This window comes from Euleptes europaea, chromosome 3, assembly GCF_029931775.1.
Source record: "Euleptes europaea isolate rEulEur1 chromosome 3, rEulEur1.hap1, whole genome shotgun sequence".
NCBI classification, from domain to species: Eukaryota; Metazoa; Chordata; class Lepidosauria; order Squamata; family Sphaerodactylidae; genus Euleptes; species Euleptes europaea.
In genome coordinates, this window is record NC_079314.1 from 107,519,280 (window position 1) to 107,537,169 (window position 17,890).

Consider the following 17,890-nt stretch of genomic DNA (forward strand, 5'->3'; position numbering starts at 1 on the left):
CAAACCCAACCCCTCACTAATAGAATGAGCAAATACACTAGAAGTAAAATAAAAAGAAGAGTTTAAAATCCTGCTGAAGACAGCTCACCTAAATTCTGCTTCCTGCTCAAAAGGCAGAGTCAGTACAGGAAAATGGGGAACTCCCTTGCCCCCCAGTTGACAAAGTATTCCAACCCAAAAGTTGCTCTAGTCTCAATAGTATGATGGCCTTATGGACACCTTAGAGGGAATGAAAAATCAAGTTTCTCTCTCTGGGCACAACCTGATTTTGTATTTTATTTTCCACAGAAGATCAGTGCCGGATAAAAGATCGCATAGTTCAAAACCTTGATTTTTTAAAGCCTGCAGTTGGTTCCACAGAAGATACATATGTTCTGTGTTTCTCTTGAAAATTCAAGTAACACCATAAATGAAGGACTTCCAACAGCTCGGGCTGAAATTACAGACATTTTGCCATTCACCAAACTGCTCAGAAACACAGATGCAACTATTCTTATTTTAGTATAAAACACACAAAGCAATAGGGTGGCTTGAATCACATTCTCAAAGTGAAGCAGCAAACAAGCATTTGCACCCTGTATAGACTACTCTGCAACCACCCTGAATTCAGTGATGGGAAGAGCTGACGGGAGGTACCAACAGACTGATTCCCAATGATGGCAATTAAGAAGCCTCACTGATGAACCTCTTGGCAGCCAGTCATGGTTGTTGGAGGCGGTGACCCACTTCAGCAGCACCAGTGTTTAGCAACTGGGAACTGACCTCACAGGCTCATGCGCTCCTCTTGCTCCCCTTGTCTGTGTGAATCCTTCCTCTCTTTATTGCTTAGCAATAACTATGTTTACCATGACAACTCAACAGCATAGTCAGCACAGTTACCACTAAGCCTAGCTAGCATTCAAACACTCTTTAGCATGAAGGCAAATTCGTCAAGTTAGCAGTCATTATAGTAACCCCAGTTGAAATGCCAAAGCAATCAGCATAATTGCTAAGAACAAAAGTAAGGGGAAGGGAAGGAGTGTGAGAGCTCAACGAGGAAAGAGCCCACAAGCCCACAGGGCATTCCTGATCACCAAACCATGCTTTTGCAAATTGGGCCCATGATGTCTGAACCGAGCAAATGAATTACAAGGCATTATATTACTGATCTGGAGATGGAAAAATCTAATTTTGGGTGCCAGATAAAGGCCTCAGTTGTGGGTATACTTAAGAACATAAGAAAAGCCATACTGGATCAGACCAAGGCCCGTCAAGTCCAGAAGTCTGTTCACACAGTGGCCAACCAGGTGCTTCTAGGAAGCCCCCAAACAAGACTGCAGCGGCATCCTGCCTGTGTTCCACAGCACCTAATATAATAGGCATGTTCCTCTGATCCTCTTATTCTAAACCTTATAAGGCTTGAAATGGCCAGGAGACAAAGGCAGCCTAAGTGTTTCCGTTTGCTGGAGCATAGGCCAGGAGCAGCTATAGCTACATCAATGATCCGAAGACCAGAGCCTAACTTTTATCCTGTGACACATTCCCAGGTGGCAGAAGATGGAGTAGGCCAAAGTGGGCAGCCGAGTGCAGCTTCAAGCCCCACACCATGCTACCTGTCTGAAGGAGTCTGATGAGGGAGAAGCCGGGCGGCTGGAAGAACGGAGGCTAAGGGAGAGCTCCCACTGTTCGCCAACAGATCGACGAGATCGCTCGGTCTCTGGCTACAAAATAAAGTTGAGAAAGTTGTAAGAGGAATATGGCGATTTCAGATGCCTTGGAGGAGGAAAAAAAGAGGCAGGCTTCTCTTTCATCACAGGAACACCTGCTTTGTTTATGCTGAACTCGCCAGCACCGTCAGGAGGAATGGAGTCACATCGAATCCACTAATTTCATCTAGACAGTTTCCTATCCCCGATCTCCCAGGTTTTAGATATAAGGGCATTTATCAAGAAGGGAAGATTTATAAAGCTCCGAGGTTTGTGAAACTATACCACTTGGAGACATACTCTGAACAGATATGAGAAATTGTACAGAAAGTTTAGAAAGAATGGATGAGGATATCTTTTGGAAGGAATAAGGGGGGAAAATGTCCTGGTTGAGAAGCAACACAGGCATTCCTAAATCAGAAGGAAGAAATAATGTCCTAAAAGTACCATGCAGCAAAAGACTTGCTCTCGCAGAGCAGAATGCAAGTCGTCACCCTCCCCCAAATAACAGAATTTAGCAGTAAGATGAACTATTGTATGATCGCTAAGTGGGAACTGAAAAAGTGTTTTGCTCCTCACTTGAAGCTACATGATGGAATTACAGGCATCGGAAAGCTAGATTGATAAAGCAGCACACATTTTTTCTTTCTTTTCTTTTTTAAGTATTACAAGCCAATTTGCTGGTTTAGATTGACCTACTGTTATGGATTGCTTGAGGATACTATTTAAACAAGCCAGTTTTATAGATCACTGATGTCAGGAAACCAGTTACATATCGCAGATGCTGTTCTTCTGTGACTAGGTGCGCTCATTTGCTCTCTGGTTAGATGCACTTTGTAGATTTTATCTTTCTCCACCAACAAAGAAACACTCCTCTTGATCAAAAGCATTTCAGTGTTAGTAGCCTCTATTCTATCCAAGATACTCTACTTATAGTAGTACTCGAATGGACACCCAACTTGAGAAAAGGCAAAGTATTGATTCGGCCAACAATAAATGTGTTAGTAACAAGCAAAGTGAAATAACATTTTTTTTTCTTAGAGCACTTGAAGGTATTAATGTGACAGTGTAGTAGGCAGCCATTACACACTGCATCTGATGCCAACCACATCATGGTCTAAACAACCATCTGTTTCCCATTCCACCAGGGCAGCAAGCAGACACAAAGCACCAGTGGACAGGGAGGCAAGTCACCTGATGCCCGGTCGTTGGCCTTTGCTCCAGGAGGGCAGCCAGTTGGCTCGCCCGCTGCTCAATGGTAAGCGTGCGCGCTGGCACGCAGTCGTCTGAAAAGAACCGGTGAGACCCCTGCGGAATAACGAATGAGGAAAGTGAGCAAGAGGGAACTGGGAGGAAAACAAGCATTCATAGGTAAGCACATTGCTCTGAGAAGAGAAGCGAAGCCAAGGCGAGATCGACCATACAGAATTCCAATATCTACATATCAAAGGGCAGAGGAAGAGAAAGTTGAACACTCGTCTGGATAAGGCTGACTCCCCACTTGCCAGCTGCGGGTTCACACATAATCCCAAACTAAGGGGAATGTTGGAATTCTGCCACTGGCAGCTTCAAACCCCCAACAACAGAGGGATTCTCTGCTGGAAGGGTAGGGAGGTCTATGAATAAGGCATCCAAGCAAAAGCTTAAAGACATGATGATGAAAACAGAGTTGCACTTGCCAGCGTGGTATAGTGGTTAAGAGCGGTGGTTTGGAGCAGTGGATTCTGATCTGGAGAACCGGGCTTGATTCCCTCACTCCTCCACATGAGCGGCGGACACTAATCTGGTGAACTGGATTTGTTTTCCCGCTGCTACACATGAAGCCAGCTGGGTGACTTTGGGCTAGTCACACCCTCTCTGGCCCACTCTCTCTGGCTCACAGGGTGTCTGAGGAGCAGGTGATTGTAAGTTGGTTTGAGCCTCCCTTAATTGGTGGAGAAAGTTGGCATATAAAAACCAACTCTTCTTCTTCTTCTGTAACTGTGGCTCATTGAGTGGCCTTCTGCGCAAGCACAAATCTCTCCCTCCTGCCAACTCTCTGGAACCTTAGTTTCTCGGGGGCTCCAGCAGGGAGGGAGTGGTGCCCCTTCCTCCTGGTCATTTAAGGGTTTTGGCGGAAAAGCACCAAAGGGAGGAGGGGCGCTCTCAGTCAGCTAGAAACTCTGGAAACCTTTCCCGTGGCTGGCCTGCACACACACAGCCCCAATGCGTGCCTGCACAGGAGACCACTCGATGAACAGTGACAGGTAAGTGCAACCCTGTTTTGTACAGTTTCAGTTGTGCAGATGAGTTTTCTTGAACTGGCTCTTTGTTGATCTCTCGCTCAGCATGTAGGTGTAAGTTTGGCTCCTTAAGTGCACACAGCAGCAGATCACCGCTCTACAAGAAGGCCTCCCTGATTTCAAAGGGACAGATTTTCAAACATCTGAGGGAGTTGGGAATGTTCAGTCTGGAGAAGAAGCGATATTGAGGAGGGGCATGATTGCTCTCTTTAAGTATTTGAAAGGCTGTCACTTGGAGGAGGGCAGGAAGCTGTACCTGTTGGCAGCAGAGGATAGGACTTGCAATAATGGATTTGAATTGTGGGTGGAAAGTTACCGGCTGGATATTAGGAAAAACTTTTTTACAGTAAGAGTTGTTCAACAGTGGAATCGACTACCTAGGGAGGTGGTGAGTTCCGCCTCTCTGGCAGTCTTCAAGCAGCGGCTGGACAAACACTAGTCAGGGATGCTCCAGGCTGATCCTGCATTAAGCAGGGGGTTGGACTAGATGGCCTGTATGGCCCCTCCAAACCCTATGATTGTACATGCTTAGGGTTCTGCAACCCTATTGGAACAGTAAAAACAACAGGTATTGTACTTCCACAACTCTAAAGCCAGGGTCTAGCTGATGAGAGATGTAACCCCATCCTGGGACAGCTGGGAAAGGCTGCCTGCCGCATCCCTCTGCTGAGTGAGGCTGATCAGAAGAGCCACAGGGCACCAGCAGTATAAGTGGTGGGCGGGGGGCAAAAACCCCACGGAGTTGCCTTCCTCACTTCTCACCCCATTCACGCTTTTAAACCTGGTTGTCTTAAAAGACCAGATGCAATGCTAAGCTGGTGAACAAAGTGAGGGGAGCCTGAAATGCCATGGAAGAAAAGCAACAGCAAAACTGAGCAACAGATGACCCCTCCCAAGAGAGGCTAACGTCCTTCTTCTCCAGCACAATATCTCCAGTCAAAAAGAAAATTCACAGAGAGATGTGCAAGACTGTAAACGTACACACATGGCGTAGTACTGAGAGCGGGCAATCGCTTATCAAAGCAGGTACGCTTCCAAGAATGCCACACACACAAAACATTACCGTGTTCAGAAACTTCAGCAACTCTGGAGTGTTAGTACTAGCACACAAATATCCCTCCTCCCCCATAACATTGTCCCAAGATGCTCCCTACTCATGCTCTTTCTGCTCATGCTATTTTACCCGTTCCTGACTAGGACTCCGTTCTCCAGCTGGATCGGCATGAGGTTCCCTTTTTGTCTGTAGGCAAAATAATTACTTGGAAGAAAAAAAAAAACAAGCCTCCCATACATAAAGTCACAGCACAGTTAAATCAGAAGTCTCCTAATCAGAGAAAACACTGAAACCATTGTCCCAGATAGGCTTTGAAGGCTGGCAAAAGTCATGTGGATCGAGTGCAGAATGTATCAGTGCCACTCCAATACAGAGGGGTTAAATATAAACACGCTGTATGTGAATCGTATTAGTGAACGGTGACAGAATAGTACATTTCCAGAGTGGGAAAGAAGAGGAGCAAGAAGAAGGGAAAGGCCACAAGAGAAATGAAAATTTGTGCATTTAAAGTGTGTCTTGGGGGAAAAAATCTTCATTTGAAAATGGCAGGAGTAGGCACAAGAAATACCAACTCCATGAACTGGATACCCCATAATTTGAGAAGGGGAGATAAGGCTCCTGATAAGGACTAAGGCTGCAATCCTGAAGGGAAGGGGGCTAATTGGCTTAGGAGCCGCCATGACCCCGTGCCAATGTAAGTGCCCACTTATCCTGGGATAAGGGGCACTTATGCTGGCACACAGGGCATTAACGCCAGCACCGGTAAGCCACAGCGCTGCATGGGACTCAGCAAAATCCCAAAAGTGGGAGCCCATGCCAGTGTGGGGAAGTGTTCCTGGGGAGTTCCAAGGGTGGAGATGACATTGGCCAGCTTCCTAATCCCTTTTGCACCGGGAACGCCTCCTTGAGGTAGCATTTTGGTAGCATAGCCTCGCTCTTTTCAATGGGGGCATTTTTCCTTTTGACGTTTTAAAAATGTTTAATTTTTGTCGGCCGGGAGTGGTGGCTGGGAGTGACAGTGTGGCTGCACCACGCCCGGACGCTACATAACTGCTCCCTCCTTTAGGAATGGGCTGTCCGTGTCTTAAAACAGTAATACTATATGACTTTAATGCGGATTATTCTAAGAAAAAAGAGACCCCTGGATGCATCTTGGGTTGTCCTGCATGCTCATACAGATAAGGTCTTGATGAAATGTAGTTTCCTACAACACAATAACCTTTGCGCTTAAAGAAAAGAGGCTAATAATCATGAGTTACTATAATGAGAATTCCACTGTTATAATATTGTTTGCTGTTAATGTCAGAACGATACATTACTTCAATTTGGGCTTAACTAATCAATATACTGTGAATTAAAACATGTTTTAAGATGTAGCTTATTAGCCTGACAGCATCCCATCTGGAAGTTAACTCCTCTGCAGACTGAACAGAAGTTTGTGATCCTCGCAAGTTTTCCACCAGTGAGATGAATATCTACTTCTGCCTTGCTAACAAAAATATCCAAATGTACAAAGGGGCTGTAATCCAGCGTCCGAATGTTTAGGTTATCTTCTTGTAACTAGGATGGTCTTAGTTGAAGAGACACATTTCCTCAACAATAAACTAGTAAAATGAATGTTTTATGGACATCAAAAGGGTCAGACAAGATGTGGGCTTCCCAACTTTCCCAAGGAAGGCAATGCTGCTGGATTTACGCTTTCTAGAGGGGCACCATGCCAATTAGAGAGAATCAGTGTTAGCAGAAGTAGTACAGCAGACTGGAGAAAAACAAAATGGTGGAAGGCTAGACTCGGGAGAATCTGGAACTCCTTTCAGGCTGTCAGCCATTGTATTTTAGAACTCCCATCACTCAGGTAAACAAGGAACATCATGGCCTCCTACTATCACACAAGGGAAGAAGCTGCATCAAGGGGGCCAAGTTCCCAGACATGAAAGGGAGTCTCTCCTTAACTAACAGAAGGATCCAAGGACATCAAATCTGCTCTGCCCACTTTCCTCTGCCATCTCCAAGAGTCCACATCTAGAGAGCAACCAATAGACTATTTCTAGAGGAAGGAAACTGGGGATAAAGCCAGTGTACATTTAGCAAAAGAAAAAAACCTAGAGTGTTTTAATGTGTTGGAAGAATACAAATATGAATGCCCACAATGCCACAGCAGGGCCATTCATAGCTACCTTGGGGGGCTACTACTACTTCTTCCATTATGACTGTCGAGAAGTAATTTAGATAATGTTCAGTTTGCCTCTGTAGCATTAAGAGATCAGTGCAGTGAAGTAATTTCCTCTCTCTTGCACTGTCACAACAAAGCTTCTATCAAGAGACTGTGGGTGGGTAACTTCATTACTAACCCAAGAAGTTGCTTTTCCGAACAAGGAAGCTGAATATTGTACTTGTGTCAGGGGTTATCACAGATTGACCATCTAGCAGGGCTTGTGTGATTCTTGTGAGTAAAACGAGTGATTCTTGTGAGTAAAATGGCGCAAGAGAAAAATCCTATGAGCTTTTGGGTCCCCACTAAAAACCAAAAATGTCAGCCAGATTATAATTAAATAAAGCATCAAGCAACATGCCACAGGCCTAAACTACAAACAGAAAAGCTCTCTTTGCAGTCCAGAAATGCCCTCCTGTTATCGCCGCTAATATTTTAAGTGAATGATTACAGAGCTATACCAACAGTAGCATTATTCAGACTTCAGATTTTTTTTTCTGGTGTAAAAAAACATACAGAGCAAAATTAAAGGGGGGCAGGCAAAAGGTTTAAGGGGAGGGTGATTTTTTTTTTTTAATATCTGCATCCCTGGCTTTGAAGGTCTGTTGAATGTTCTGTTGAGTTCCCTCTCTTAAAACTGAATACAAGGAGAAGGTGTGTTCAGTGGAAGCAGGATGAAGAAAAGGGAGAAGGACAGAGCATGCAGAAAGAAATCACCTGCTGACTGGGGTACGATGGAGAGGAAGTGCAAGTGGAGGAAGAAGAGAGCATGATCACTTTTTTGGGGCAGGTCCGAGAACGCTCCTTTCTCCTCATCTTTGTTTGAAAACAGGAGGGGGGGGGAAGAGAATAATGACCGCGCAGGAAAAGAAACATAGTCATTGCCAAGGCCACAAGCTATAGCTTACCAACATCCAATGAATTAGTTAAAACCATTCCTGGGCCGTATTGCTGGCCAGGGGGTCATAAACACGGAACACACCTCCACTGCACACAGGGAACTATCAGGGACAAACATTCTCGACAAGCCTTCTTCCCCAACAGAAAACTGGCATCTGTGCAGGCAACGTTTTCCGTCGACCATCTGGATTTTTACCACTTTTCCTGCAATTTCTGTGAACATGGCCCCAGGAATGCATCATCTTGGAGGACGATTACCTTACTTTTTCTTCTTAGAGGGCAAGCATAAACAGACAATGCTGCAGATCAGCATACTCAATGTTTCCTCAAGCGGGAAACAGCAGCAGTGAACATCCCTGCATGGCTGTTAACTTAAGTGCCGTGCATACAATTCGATTTGTTCCAATGGTTCCAGTGACCGGTCTTTGGATAATTCTCATTTGGGATAAGCAAGACTTCTAGGGTCACCTTAACATGGGAGACAGAACAGTGAGATTTGGATAATCTGGAGATATGGGTAAACGAGGTTTAAATATATCGAGCCCTGTAATTATGAAACCTCAAATACACCAACTCTCAGCAGAACAAAACTGCTAAATGCCATTGTGTGTGATCTTTAAAAAGACTCTTGTGCAATTAGCTCAGTTCATCTACAGAAATATCTTAGTTTACAGAAATAAACTAAGATCAACTAGAATATATGCCAGAAGGTGCTAATGATTCATTTTTTATCTGCCAAATACTAGGTTCTGAACATTATACATTATTATGAAATGAGAGAGAGAGAGAGATCGTGTGTGTTATATTCAATTCTGTCAGACCAAGCTGCAGTAAATGTTCTTCAGTTTGTATCTTTCCATCAGATGTATCTTTCCATCATCTTGGACATGGCTTCCATTTCATAAGAACATAAGAAACGTCATGCTGGATCAGACCAAGACCCATCAAGTCCAGTAGTCTGTTCACACAGTGGCCAATCAGGTGCCTCTACGAAGCCCTCAAAAAAGATGACTGCAGCAGCATCCCGCCTGTCCTCCACAGCACTTAATATAATGGGCATGCTCCTCAGACACTGGAGATAATAGGCATGCATCATGACTAGTATTCATTTTGACTAGTAGCCATGGATAGCCCTATCCTCCATTAACATTTCCTTTTTTTTGTCTTTTCTGTCTGTCTATATATAAAATTGCCCTGACCTGGTTGGCCCAGGCTAGCCTGATCTCGTCAGATCTCAGAAGCTAAGCAGGGTCAGCCCTGGTTAGTATGTGGATGGGAGACCACCAAGGAATACCAGGGTTGCTGTGCAGAGGAAGGCACTGGCAAACCACCTCTGTTAGTCTCTTGCCATGAAAACCCCAAAAAGGGGTTGCCAAAGGTCGGCTGCGACTTGAAGGCACTTTACACACACATATATAAAATTAACCTTACTGAAGTACACACACATATATAAAATTAACCTTACTGAAGATGTAACCTTGAGCACCTTGGCTTAAAACAAGGTTAAAAAAACACAAACTATATGGAGTGACCGTCCATAGCTTTCTCAGCCGGTAAAGAAGATGCCTCTCTAGGGCTGGTAGAATCCATGGCCTATGCACATTAAAGGACGTTTTTCATCCTCCAGCAGGTTGCATTCTGAGTGTGCACAAACAGGCAGTGAAGAGCATACACATCAATGGGTTTAAAACCAAAGGGAGGTTGCACAGGATGAAGCCAAGATGGTCCGGGCCGCTCCTTACTCACTTGAAGGCCCACCTCAACACGAAAAGAGGTTGGTTGGTATTACCAGCATCAAGAAAGACAGTTTCATGTTGGACGTGTATTTCCCCCTTCCAAAATCAAGTCCAGGTCAACGCACCTCAGAGGTAAATGCATCTGCAGAATCCATCTTGACCTCCCCACCCCTCAGCCTTCGAACATGCAAAGTCCAGTTTAACAAGGACACACCTGGCGCATCAGACACACTCAAGCACTGTAAGTATGCAAATGGAGAATGAGTTAGAGAGATGAAGTTCACTAGAGCTACACGGAAGACACATTCATTCGCTACGTGATAGGTAGGAAGCTGACCCCACAACCCAACAATCCAAGGCCTATGGAAGTGGTGGGAATCAATATGTTTTAATACTAGAAGCTTATCTGACATGCCCAGAACTGCTTAGAACAGGCCTAGCCAATACAACCCTAAATACGTGTTGCGTGGCCAATACAACTTGATCTTCAAAAGCAAAACAAACAAGAATATGAATTTCTGTGGAGTAACAAGGTCCTAACAAGACTGACTAGGAAAAAAAAAGTTCCTTATCGAATGTAATGAAGACAAGGAACATAAACATTACTGCCCATACATAGTTATTCCCATGTGCAGCCAGAAGGAAAGCCATGAAACATGACAGAAAATCTAATTCTCTTCAGTATTAGGAAGGCAAAGGTCACTATCATTAATTGATCTTAAAATAGATAATATTCTTTCTTTTTTTCCCTGCGGCCATCTCACTTTTAGAGTGCTGTTTTTCAGAGGCAGGAGCAATTGCTTCTAAAAGTGAACTTGATGGTTGACTGCCTATCAGTAGCTAGTGAAGTTGGGCCACCCACAGACAAGGCAGGGCTTCCCCCCGCCCATACCTGATGACATTGTAGGTATGCAGAAAAAACCACTAGTTAGTAAACTGAAAGGAGGATGCCTGCCTCTCCCCACAATGGGCTCAGCACGCTCGTTGCCCTGCTGCTGAGAGCAGTAAAGGGTGGGGGGAAGAGGAACAGAAAGAGGAGATCAGCCTATTCATATCCCTAAAAGGAAGCTATCACAGGTTTGATCTGGAAAAGCTATAATCTCCTCCTCCTCCCCATTTCCTTTCCTTTTTTACAGTAACCTGGCATGGGAGATAACACATGGGGGGTGCATGCTGTGACAGACACATCTTCTAATCCTAATTCCTCACTGCCACAGGATGCTATAAGCATTTAAGTGATACAACTAACCGCGCAATCCTGAAAGGGGGGTAGTTCCGCCACAGCTGGGAATGGCACAGCCATGCCGCCTCCTGAGCAACTTGCTGCTGGGTGCAGCAAGCCGAAAATACAATTTCGAAAGGAGCCCCCTGAAATTCCCCAAAGAGTTCCACGGGGCTAGGCCTGCCTTTTTGAAGGCGCAGAGTTACGCCTCCTGTTGGACTCAAATGTTGCTCTTCTACCACAGACCAAGAAGAAGAAGAGTTGGTTTTTATATGCCGACTTTCTCTACCATTTAAGGGAGACTCAAACCGGCTTACAATCACCTTCCCTTCCCCTCCCCACAACAGACACCCTGTGAAGTAGGTGGGGCTGAGAGAGAGTGACTCGCCCAAGGTCACCCAGCTGGCTTCGTGTGTAGGAGTGGCGAAACAAATCCAGTTCACCAGATTAGCCTCCACCGCTCATGTGGAGGAGTGGGGAATCAAACCTGGTTCTCCAGATCAGACTCCACCGCTCCAAACCACCGCTCTTAACCACTACACCACACTGGCTCTCACACAGCTATCTTAAAGGTAAGCCAAAGACAATCATAATCAACGTGAACTTAGGTGTTGAGTTTACCAGATGCTGCGTGTTGGCAGCTTGAATTAATGTTACCTTCATATGATTATAAAGAATCTATATTCCCAATATGTTTAAAACAGTGTGGCAATCACAAGCCAGATCCCGGGGGGGGGGGGGGGATAAATTCTGGTTTCTAAATTGTCTCCTCCAGTTAATCAATCTCACTGTTTTTTACCTGCATCAAAGATGCCTTTCAAAATGTTTGTTCTTTTATACAAGGAGGAAAAGAGCTTAAATCTTTTACTGTGGGGGATGTGGTTCTCTCAAGTTTCAAGGCTGCTTTGTAAATACACACAGTCTCAGAGGTGCTAAAAAGCAGATGGCAGAAAGTTTTTTTGATACACAGCAGCCGCCGACCTCAAATCTTTCCCAACGGGAAAGCTGATATATTGGCAAAAACAACACTCCTCCAGTACAGCTGAGGAAAAGATCAAAATCTACTGGGAGAACAAGAAAAATCTGCTTCAGCATCAAGCACACAGTGAACAGATTTCAAATGTTGCTACCTATGTTGTAATGTAAATCACTGCTATAATTCAGTGACCTCGATGTATTCAGTATGAGCGGTCTGGCAATCCCCATTTCCTCTGAACTAATGCACAAAACGTGATCTAAGAGCTCTATTATGTTTCAGGGAAATATTGTTAATGGCCAGAAGGAGGCTAGTCCAACGTTATATTTTTCAGTCTTAGGATCTCTCCTGTGAGTTGACACACTAACCGCTTTCTCAGTCCTGCACACACAAAAATCCAAGTTTGGATCACATACTCATTGATAAGGGGGCTTTGACTCTCAAAAACGTTCGCCCCAGAATAAGTTTTCTCTAAGGTGCTACGGGACTATGCTATGGTCTCTAAGGTGCTACGGGACTTAAATCTAGCTCTTTAACTGCAAACCAACATGGCAACCCGCTGAAACCATACTCATTGTTAAGAATTACTTTCTGCTTTCCTACGTATAACACAGTGGACATTGGTTTTCATGGGAATCATTCCTAAGAGTGATTCTGTTATCGGAACAGGTAATATGAATACGAGTGCACTTGAAATCACAAATTTATGCTCTAATATTCAATGACTGTCAGAAGTGGGAGAGTAGGGGAGGAAGCCGTAAAAGACGCTAGTTCCAGCTCTTTGATGCAAGTTACGTTTACTCAGTGAAACACATTTGGGTCTTCATCTAAACACATTCAGGTCTTCATCTCAGAAATCTGCCTGTCCTGCCAAAAGTACTGGAGGTGGCTTGGAATGGGAAAAGCAGCAGCCAATGGGGTGATAGCTTAGATGAGAACGAGTGTCACAGTCATTCATTCAACGTGGTTTTACCTGTTTCCATTGGGGCAGAGGAGCCAGGCGGCCCTGCTCTCTCTGGCGATAGGCTGGCTGGCTGACAGCACGGTCTTGATAAGGCTGGGCACACTGTGGCATGCAGGTCATGGGGGATGGCAGGATGGAGGCCACAGTGGGCATTTACATCAAAGGTAAAAACGAAACTCACAGAAGAAGCCACAAGGGAAAGGGGAACGTGTTGGACAGAGGGAACAGCAGACAGACATTCAGGAGAGAGAGAGAAAAAGATGGAGTAAGGAAAAATTTGCTGGCAAATAAAATATAAAGTTGTATGAAAAGGGAGACAAGTAAGGTGGGAAATATGGAAACCTGAACAGCCCTCTCCGCACGGCTCTCATTGTTTCACTATGTTTTTATGCTGGCTAGATTTAATGTGCTACCATCTGCATTGATAACAGGAAGATTCAAAACTATTCCAGCTAATCGCAGACTTTGTCCTGGCTCTGATAATTTGATTGAATCGCTGGTTTATTTATTATGTCATTGCACATTTTATATTCAAACATGCCTGGATTTACTGGAACCCATTTCGGATGATAAAAAACTGCTTTCTGTGCAGAAGACTCTTAACATTTTATTGGCTGGGGCTGCCCAAAGAATCACTATACAAGTAGCTAAGTTTCTGTCCTCTGCTATGAAAATATGGGCTGAGATAATGTCTCGTATGTCATTTACTCTGATAACCTCTAACTCTTTAAAATTGTCTGGGGTACTAGGTTGAATGATATCTACAGATATAATTTTAGGTAATTAATTAACATTGCTTTTTCTACTGCTTTGTGGCGTTTGGTCTGTAATAAAGATGGACTAATAGACAGCTCTCGTTGTCTAGACTGGTTATGACAATAGATCAATGTTTTTTTCTGCTTCTTTATGGCTTGCAGTCTGTAATAAAGACAGACAAATGGAGAGCTCTCGTTGTCTAGATTGGTTATTTATGACAATCGATCGAAGTTCAAATTAGGAAGAGCTTTCAACTACAACAACTACCTTTTGCATCTTAGCACAGAATGTTGGCTTCAGGAAGGACTCTCTCTATTGCTAAGCTTCGGAGATCTTTGCATCCTTTCTTCTGAAACTCCAGAGATGGACTCCGAGAGGATAAAGAGCGGGTGCTTGTGCTAAGAAAATTGTCTTTGGTAGCTTCTTGGCCATGTCTTGTTTTAATGCTCAAAGTCTGTTGGATTATGAAGCAGGACAGGGAAAAGGGAGGGGCTCAATGGTAGAGCACATGCATTGCATGTAGAAGGTCCAATAGGTTCAATCCCTGAAATTTTCAGGGACTAATGAATTTTCTTCATTAGTAAGTGTTCAAAAAAGACCTTTCTCTTCCTGTGGTCCTGAAGGACTACTGACAGTTAACAGAAGACTTTGTATTAAGACAGCTTTGAGTGGTCACAGGACAGTTTCCCTTCCTGGCCTGTTTAGAGTTTGTGCATTCACTTGGAAAAAAAGAAGTGGTTTCCTTGTTTGACCCACATGAATTTGTTTTTAGTGTGAACACTCCTTGCCCTGAAGGCATTCCCATCATAGTATCATTCACAACTCTGCCTTTCTTCTTATAAAATGGATTCTGCACAATAATGACCCAAAATAGATCACTTCTGCCATGCTTAAGCCTGTTAAATTTCACAGTATGCTTGGTTAATGAGAGGAATGCTCCGGCGGCCACGACCGGCTTCCCCAAGCAGAAGAGCTGCTTATGCACGGAACGCTTTCACCAGGCATATGATGGGGGGAAGTCTTCCCCAGATGTTCAACACATGTCAGGACACCAAGGGTGGGTTTTACAGATGACTCGCTTGAAGGAAACACACAAATCACGTAGGTACAACTCCCAGGATGTAACACAAACATGGTATTATGGAGGGGATAAGGGATGCTGCCAGTGTTACAAAGCAGGGGTTTGCACGAACTGGGACCCCAATAGGACCTTCCCAGCACTGAAGCACAATTTCTAAGCCTTGGGCATAGAAAAGAACAGCATGCAAAAAATGCTTTCTGTATTTTTGGTACTGACCTTTGGTGAGAAGTCCGCAAGCACTGAAAAAAGTGCCAGAGGAAGGAATTTTCCTTTTAATCTCAAGTCAGAAGCTTACTCTATGATAGGCATATGTGTGTGTGTGTTTAATTTGGGAACTGAAGTACAGTAAAAGCTATGTTAACCAGCACCTGGTTATCCAAGCAACTCGGTTAACTAGCATTGCCCAGAACCCTGCCCAAGTCCACTCATGCACCACCCACGTGGTACTGCTGTCTTCTCAATGCCCCCAAGCTGGGGCAGCAATAGGCATAAGAACATAGGAAAGGCCATGCTGGATCAGACCAAGGTCCATCAAATCCAGCAGTCTGTTCACACAGTGGCCAACCAGGTGCCTCCAGGAAGCCCACAAACAAGACGACTGTAGCAGCAGCATCCTTCCTGTGTTCCACAGCACCTAATATAACAGGCATGCTCCTCTGGTCCTGGAGAGAACAGGTATGCATCATGACTAGTATCCATCTTTACTAGTAGCCATGAATAGCCCTCTCCTCCATGAACATGTCCACTCCCCTCTTAAAGCCTTCCAAGTTGGCAGCCATCACCACATCCTGGGGCAAGGAGTTCCACAATTTAACTAAGTGTTGTGTGAAGAAATACTTCCTTTTACCTGTTTTGAATCTCTCACCCTCCAGCTTCAGCAGATGACCCTGTGTTCTAGTATTATGAAGGAGAAAAGCTTCTCCCTGTCCACTCTCTCCATACCATGCATAATTTTATAGACCTCTACCATGTCTCCCCTTAACCGCCATGAGTGAGACACATGAGTGACCAGGGCAGGGTGACACTGAGAGACCGGCAATGCCAAGAGGCCAGCAGTGAAGAGGGCTCCAGGTCTCAGCTAGTTCCTGGGCATGGTTGCTGCTCAGTCGACACTGCGGTCCACTTGGTAAAAACTTTGTTAACTGGCACATCTAATCATTTGGCAACCCCCCATTCCCCACAAGTACTCGAGAACTAAGCTTTTACTGTACACCACCTTTACTTTTCTCAACAAAATGAAAAGGCCTTCAGGTCACCCCTACTGTGCAGACAGACTCCTGCCGGCTAAGCCACAAGGGGAGGTCCAAGAAGGCCCCCGACTTGCAAAGAGCCCCCTTACCTGTCTCCGGATGCCTGTAGACTGCACAGGTGCATTCTCCTCAAATTTGGCCAGCAGCTGCGTTGCCATGGACTTCACTTTATTCTGGTTTCCAATAGCGGCATCAATTTTTCTCTCCGTCAGGGCGCTCACCAGGGTAGGCCTCTCTTCTCTGTAGCTTCGGGAGCTGTCCTCCTGTCAAATCAGTATAAGCTGTCCATTAATGGAATCTTTTATGGGTCTTCTCCAAAGTCTCTCCATAGAGCTCTGACTGGACATGAATTTCAAAGCAAACCTCCTTTCTTGCCAGTTTCTCTTCCTAACAATGCTCATTTTCCTATATACACAAAAACTGAATGAATAATTAAGTACTGATACAGTTGGGTACCCAAATCTACCTTTCTGATCTATAACCCCTATTTTCTGTTGTGGGGAGAGAAGGGAAGGTTATCGTAAGCCTCTTTGAGACTCCTTAAAGGTAGAGAAAAGTGGGGTATAAAAAACACCTCTTTTTCTTCTTCCCATGAATACAAAATTCGTTTGAGACTGTACTGCTACAGGAAGAGACAGACACAAGGGAACTGAAATACGTACCTCTTCTGACTGGCTTGTTTTCCTCCTCTTTCCTGAACCATCCAGATCTTTCTCCTTTTTATCCTAAGCAAAGAAAAGGTGGGAGGGGGGAATTGAGTGTCAATTTCTCAGCCCAAAGTCAGGCAGTTTCTTAGCAGATATTTGGTACAGCGGCTGCATCTAGCCCAGGGGTGTCGAACTCATTTGTTACAAGTGTGGGATATGACATAAATGTCATTGGGCTATGCCTTGCCAGCCCAGATCGGGACTATAGGGAGAGTGGCTGCCTTGGCTGGCTCGCGGGCTGGATAAGAGGTCTGAAGGGGCCAGATTCGGCCCGTGGGCCGTATGTTTGACACCCCTGATATTGGCCATCCTGCACCATATTCTCAGTTGGTTGCAACCAGGCTCCATAGCCTACTCTTCCACTTAACAAGACTTGCAAAGTCTCTCAGCCCAAAGGGCATCCTGTAAATCTTATTTGCACTTTGACAAAAAATTAATAAGGCTCCACCCTGACCTTTCCTTCTCAACATCTTCCAGTTTGGGGAATCCCGAAGTTTCCTGTGCCCTAGCACCCCCAAGCGCTTTCATTTCATCTCACTACCCATGCAATATGCATTCAGTGACAACGGCTAATCTCAATGTAGGCACAGCAACTGGGGACAGCATTCCCCCTGAAATTTATCTAAACCTAGAGCAGAATATGACCATTCGGATTTTGTTAATTGGCAGGCAGGGAGACCACATTCATATGTTATTCCTTTTTCTTGCTTTAATCATATGTTATTCCTTTTTATTGCTTTAATCAGTTTTGTAACTGGTTACTTAAAATATGTTTATTCGTCTCTTATGCTGATTTGTTAAACTTGGCAGCGCCCATCACTGGTTTGGAAAGGGAAAGAAGCTCAAATCGAGACCACTCCCCCCACTCAAATGACATCTTCAATCTTCCTTTCATAGCTGGATGCATCCCTTTCAACACAGAATTGGGACGCAGCATACAGTTTCAACTGGCCTATCAACTGTTTTATTGAGGGTTGTATTTTGATTTTTAAAAATCAAAAGCAACCAGCAATATTTTGATTACACCCTACCATTGCCTCAGTCCACAAAAATAGCCTTCCCATT

At 44.6% G+C, this 17,890-nt stretch overlaps 1 protein-coding gene across 3 annotated transcripts in view; it reads right to left on the bottom strand.

Moving 5' to 3' along the window:
- The window catches only part of MICAL3 (microtubule associated monooxygenase, calponin and LIM domain containing 3), a 143,140-nt gene that overhangs the window by 102,251 nt on the left and 22,999 nt on the right, over positions 1 to 17,890 (bottom strand). The window contains exons 14-20 of one of the 3 annotated variants that reach the window (XM_056847688.1): positions 16,781 to 16,843; positions 16,208 to 16,381; positions 13,041 to 13,133; positions 7,951 to 8,049; positions 5,151 to 5,207; positions 2,880 to 2,993; positions 1,593 to 1,700 (exon numbers count right to left, since the gene is read on the bottom strand). In XM_056847688.1, the coding sequence (XP_056703666.1) occupies positions 1,593 to 1,700; positions 2,880 to 2,993; positions 5,151 to 5,207; positions 7,951 to 8,049; positions 13,041 to 13,133; positions 16,208 to 16,381; positions 16,781 to 16,843 (708 nt within the window). The remainder of the gene's footprint in view (positions 1 to 1,592; positions 1,701 to 2,879; positions 2,994 to 5,150; positions 5,208 to 7,950; positions 8,050 to 13,040; positions 13,134 to 16,207; positions 16,382 to 16,780; positions 16,844 to 17,890) is intronic. The other 2 variants (XM_056847689.1, XM_056847687.1) reach the window with 2 other exon arrangements.